This window comes from Cololabis saira, chromosome 19 (genome assembly GCF_033807715.1).
Source record: "Cololabis saira isolate AMF1-May2022 chromosome 19, fColSai1.1, whole genome shotgun sequence".
NCBI classification, from domain to species: Eukaryota; Metazoa; Chordata; class Actinopteri; order Beloniformes; family Belonidae; genus Cololabis; species Cololabis saira.
The window spans coordinates 26,616,203-26,622,439 of record NC_084605.1 but is presented as its reverse complement, the minus strand read 5'-3'; the positions used below and the strand labels follow the sequence as shown (position 1 = coordinate 26,622,439).

Below are 6,237 nucleotides of genomic sequence, written 5' to 3'. Positions count from 1 at the left end.
TGAATTGGCCTGCTTGAGATCTTGATCAGAACTTTAATGGGGACAAAACAAGACCTCCATCAACAACACACTTCATCATTTGGTATCCTAAATTATATCAGGCTGTTTTTGAAGATGGAATGATAACATTGCAAAGTACTAAAGGTTTTGCTGGCCTAACTTTTGGAGTGCTTGCTTGAAACAAAGGAATGGATATTAGTCATGACAAAGAAGTAAAATTGATGAGGCAAAAATAAAATCTTGGGTTTAAACTGCCTGCGGTAAAGTTAAAGTAAATGTTCCCTGAGATTTTCTGACTGTATTTTCCATACTCAAGTTAACTGTTTGCCTGAAGTTCCCAACCTAATTGCTAGTTAGTTATTAGTTACACAATAGGTCATAAAAGAAAAAGCTGAAAGAGGGTGATAAAGCAAAAGGAGAAGTAGAGAAGTGCACACACATGGCATATAATTTGAGAGGACTTTTCTTTTTGGTTTTTGTAAAATCTGATATTGTTTTTTTTGTTCGCTAAAACCATTAAACTCTGAATGGGGAAACATACTCTTCATTAGTAAAGAGGAAGGTTGTTTTTTTAATGTTGACAATTGGTTTGTTATTGAAAAACCAGTGGGTTGCATTGCACTGCAGAAGCCCATCAAAGCTTTTATACCAAAACAAATGAAAGAAGAGAAGGAGATGGTAGGAGGCCGGCTCTGGTACCAGGAATTGACTTTTTTTTTTCAGCTAATGTTTTTTTTTCTCCCTTTTACACAGACCCCTGGAGTGCATATGAATAATGGGACTGAATATAGACAGGGCCTTCAAAATCCTGAATAGATTATAGGGTTTTTGTTGATGATTCAGTCTCAGGCTCAAAGAAGTGCATTCTTAGAAAAATGCAAGGGTGATCCGGCTTTATAGGAGCATCAACAAGTGCAGCGGTGGACTGAGAACACACATAACTAATGGACAGATGAGAGGTTTTCGAAAACTGGAGAAGTGGTGTGTCATCCACTGTTTTCTCTCAGGATAAAACCCTCATCAGAAAAAAAGGGAAAGAGAAAAAGAAAAAAAACCTGATGAAACTAGCAAGACAGCTCAATAAGCCAGAGAGAGAGGCAAACACCTTTTGGCAAATCATTATTATTTATGGAACACAGAGTGCAAAAGAGAATGAGAAAGTCACATTATATGTCAAATTATCTCCTGCATCATGTGTGTCATTCAATTAAAAGAATATACCTCTGTTATTTTTTTGCCACTGGGTTTATTGTACGGAGAGGGGAAATATGAATGAAACCTCATTAGCAAAGCTTGTGAATCAGAGAAGGGCTTGTTAGGTTAGGTAATAAAATAACATTCATCTTTCTGGAAAGTTTTATTAATTCTTAAAAGCTATTAAAACATGTATTATAAGAGACTCATGGTTGCCTGTTACTATTTTTGAACACTAGCATTTGTGCGCAAACAAAGACGTGCATGACGCTCCACAGTGGAACCTGTGAGTAACTCATAAAACATGATCACTGAAGGAAATCTGCTCTGCAGATCTGTGCTGATTATATCTTTAAAAAATACAAATAAAAACACAACAAAACAAAAAAAAGAAGACAAAGATGATCGTGATCTTGTCAAGATTATCAATGAAAACAGCCATCACAAAAACAACATGAGATATCATCTCTCCCAAATGGAAAAGCACATATAATTATCATCATTGTGATTATATGAACATATCAAACTATGTTGCAATTTGACATAGTAAAACTGATTCCATGATTATCTGTAATATCTTCTGCTAAAACGTTTCCCAAGTTGCAACCTTCACCCTTTTTTCTTTTCTTTTCTTCATACCAAATTTCTAAATTTGTGGCATCTTTGCAGACCCACCGTCACCCTCAGCTGACTGCCATCTAGTGGTCAAAATGGCACATGCCAACGCATTAATTAAGCATCAAGATGAGATTATCATTACATAGCATCTGCATGTATATGTTTTATAATATGGCAGTTTTATGTAGACAGGAAAAGATACGTGGACATAAAAAATAGAAATTAAAGACTTGTAGTATATGATGATAATGCAATTCCAAGTTGCATGAAAGAGTTGTTTTTATTAAAATAAAATATAAAATACCTTCATCTGTAGAAAAAAAATTGAGTCATATCTAAGGTTTACCACTGGCCGGTGCGTTTATCATAATAAAAATTTTAACTGTGACAGAAATACAGTAACCTACATGAATTTAACAAAACAGCAGCCACAGTCGAAGACCATCGAAATCGATGGTCTTATTTCAAACGTCTCTCTTATACGGTATCCTTCCGCTAGTACTAGTTTTAAGCATTACGGCCAATATTATTTTTATAAACAGCCAAAAGTAATTTGTTGAATGGTGGTAAATATATAGTTATCACTAAAATATTACTACGTTATAATCGTACTGGTATATGCAACATATAATAAGTATTTCGCGGAGGTATATCACTCAAATTCGGCGCACACCGTCACCCGAGCGCGGCGGACTGGCTGTTTCCTGTCGGCGGTGCAGGGTAAGTGCAGTGTTTGCCTTTAATATTTCTCTAAATATACAGCGTTTTTAGTCCATCTTTGTATTCTAGCGAATTTTTAAACGTATCTTAGTGCAAATAAAAGTGATTTCCCAAGAGTCTGTCTCTGCAGTTCTTAATTAGAGATGATTGAAGTAAGACTCCCGAGTCGTTTCTTTCTTTGCAAAGGCTAGCTCATTGGCTAATGGTTTGCAGTGTATTCTCCAAAATTAACTTGCGTATATTTTGTTGCTTTAGTGAGCTAGTGAATAGCTGTGTAGTGCATTTATACAATGGAGCAATGGCCTTGCATAGCCAAAAACGTTGTCTCAAAAGCTGAAATACAGTCGAAACTATAGTGTGCTAGCCAACGTTTATACTGACGTCATCAATATGCGCCTATGACCGGCGTGTTTGTAAATCTTTTGCTGCAGTTTTCCTGAAGTGTTGCACGAATGTCCATCATATATGATCTTTGAACTTTTCTGTCGTCTGAGATGAAAAAGTATGTATAACTAATTTTCATTCATTTAGGCAAGGCAAGGCAAATGTATTTGTATAGCACAATTCAACAAAAGGTAATTCAAAGTGCTTTACATTGACATTAAAAGCGGCAAGACATAATTAGACAGCAAAAATTAAGAATAAGATGATAAGAAAAGAAGTAAAATAATAAAAAGCACAAGCTGTTAAAAATAAGGGCAGTAGAGTACAGCAGGTAAGTATTTAATTTAAGAGTACGCTTGAGTAAACGGTAATGTTTTTAACCCTGATTTAAAGGAGCTGACAGTTGGAGCAGACCTCAGGTCTACAGGAAGTTTGTTCCACCGGTGAGGAGCAGAATAACTGAACGCTGCCTCACCTTGCTTGCTTCTGGTTCTTGGGACACACAAGACCATTACGATTGTTGTGAGCTTGTTGCCTTCTCTCCTTCCTGCAGTACATGAGATCACAGTGATCACAGGAATCTGTGCAGACTGATTCCCAGTCGGTCACTGCTGCCACCATGGCCTTTGTACCTGCTCCGAGCCCCACCGTGGTCGACCAGACCACACTGATGAAGAAGTACCTGCAGTTTGTGGCGGCACTCACAGATACAAACACACGTAAGTTCACAAAAGCTGACACTGCTGACACATTGTCAGTATGTAATGTCTTAAAGTGGCCTTAGACTCCCCCAAATGTGGACTTTTATGATCTGTCTAATTGAATATACAGTATTCAAATGCTCAATAGAAAGACATGGCTATTATTATTATTATTATTACTGGATATGAAAAGTGAGCGTATGATTTTTCAGTTGTTTTGAAACTACATTTTAATGCCAAATTTTGTAAAACAAGAGTTTAAATTGTTGCTGGTGAAATTTTTAATTCACATCTTGTCTTATACTTATCAATCATATTTACTTTTTACATGATCAGTAGCCATTTTCGTAATATCTCCTCTTTTGCACAGCTTTTCATCAAGTTTTAAATAAGGCAGATTTAAATGATTTATTATTGTATCTTTAAGCCATTATAGGGGATTTTGTTTATCCAGCAGCAACTATGCAGTGATAGATCGGGTAGCCTGGTTGTAGTAACTTAATAGTTTTTCATCAAAATTTGAAGAAAAGATACAGAATGCATTGAAATAACTGATACTTGATGTAACATCAATAATTTCCCATGAGTACATCTTTTTCATTGGCCAGTATGAATACAGCTGTTGTCTAGATTATATGTTAATTGCTTGAAAAGAAACATTCAAAAGTTACTGAAAACTCAAAGGAATTATTGGCGATAATAATAAGTATGAATGAAAAGATTCATGCCACAGTTGATAGAAAAGCTCTTTCAGTTATAGCTGCATGGAAAAGTGTAATTGACCAATTTAAAGAAATGCATTTCTCTCTGGATTTAGTTATTGGACATACCATTTTAGTGCATTAAAAGTTTAGAAAAAGGGGGGCCACAGACAAAACCATGATGCATGTGTGCTTGGCAAGGAAAAGTGATGAGAGCGATATGCTTTAGTCCAGTCAAAGGTACGAGTGTTTGAGAGCATGCTTGATTGTGTGTGTGTGTGTGTGTGTGCGCGTTTGATGTACCTTTTGATTAACCTGGACGGTGAAAGTAAAACTGATAAGATCTGAGAACCCCTGCTAAGCACACGGAGACAGGGATGGAAAGTGGAGCCGTATCCATACTCTGTTTGCTTAAGCACAACACTTTGTCCTTCAACTTCCAGCTGATGAAACGAAACTGAAGATGATGCAGGAGGTCAGCGAGAACTTTGAGGTGGGTTTAATTAATGTTTTTCTGCTGAAGTTGTTCTTCACGTATAGTAGAGTTGTAAGAGAATTCAAGAGTTGCTTGAAGAGAAATTATAAAACACTTTTTTTTTATGGTAATCTGAATTTAAAATATATAATGTTTGATAAGTTGAGCATGTAGAAACCTGATAAAGATGCTAATCCTGGGCATCGCTGAAACTTTTCTATTATGCACCGAGTTGCTTCAAAGAATAAAACATTGTGGACTTTTTGATTTCAGAATGTGACATCTTCACCCCAGTACTCCACTTTCTTGGAACACATCATTCCTCGGTTCCTCACATTTCTGCAGGACGGTGAAGTGCAATTTCTTCAAGAGAAACCTACACAGGTATGAAGATAATGACAAGTGTGTGACTAGTTCTTTCCACTACCTACTGGAGGTAGTCTCTGTAGAACATGGCACAGTACAGATTTAAAGGTAGAGTAAGTGATCAAGATGGCTACAGCCATAAAAAACACAGGATGCTGCATAAAGTAAAATAAGGGAAAAGTTTGGCGGTGACAGAAGCGGCTGAAGAGTCCGGCTGTGTTAAGTTTGGCACAGGAATATGATTTGTGATGGTAAAACACTTAAGGGAGGTGCCAACTCAGAGGTGGATTGCAGGAAGAGGATTTATTTTGTTGTTGTCATTACTACACCATTGAATTCTCTGGAGTCTTTCTTTTTTTATGAGCAACATGCTGTTACACATTTTTATCTTTTTACAGTGTTTGAAGTTGGCTGCTTGGTTGAAATTAGCCAGAAATGCTATGTGTAGGCATTACATTTATTTTTTGTCGTATTCATTAGTTTGCTGTGCTACATGTGTAGATTATATGACCTGTGCATCATCTGTCCCTGATACCTGGGCCACTTGTTAACTGGTTAACAGTATTAACATAAGCACCTTTGTAGTGATGGGCACCTTTTTTCTAGCCATGCAAGGACACATCCCTGATTTCTTGACTCATGGCTTTTTTGTGGAGGTTGGAAGGAAGAGGCTGAGCATCCTTGCATACTTTCAAACGTCATCTCATTAAGGCCTCTAACTTGGACTGACCTGGCTAAACTTTGTGCAGTAATATGAGTGAACATGCAAAGCTCAAATATTTACTCGAAGATGGTTTCTATTTCTCCAGCAATTGAGAAAGTTAGTCCTGGAAATCATCCACCGCATCCCAACAAATGAGCACCTTCGCCCACACACGAAGAATGTCTTGTCTGTGATGTTTCGCTTCTTGGAGGTACGGATCTCGTTCTTCCTCACAGCATTTTACATTTGATGGTTTTTTTCTGCAAAATTAATAGTGTGTCAAGTTTGGGGAGTAATTATTGTGGAGCAAATATGGATGTTTGAATTTAGGATAAGGGATTAATGCTGTTACAATATTATCAATTGCATGGCAAT

General features: G+C 36.9%; 1 protein-coding gene across 1 annotated transcript in view; it reads left to right on the top strand.

The window, feature by feature from the left end:
* Window positions 1–2,490: 2,490 nt before the first annotated feature.
* Window positions 2,491–6,237, top strand: part of trrap (transformation/transcription domain-associated protein) — a 76,076-nt gene continuing 72,329 nt past the window's right edge. The window contains 5 exon segments of the mRNA XM_061708212.1: window positions 2,491–2,532; window positions 3,470–3,635; window positions 4,762–4,811; window positions 5,067–5,177; window positions 5,969–6,073. Of these exon segments, the coding sequence (XP_061564196.1) occupies window positions 3,536–3,635; window positions 4,762–4,811; window positions 5,067–5,177; window positions 5,969–6,073 (366 nt within the window). The 5' untranslated portion in view covers window positions 2,491–2,532; window positions 3,470–3,535.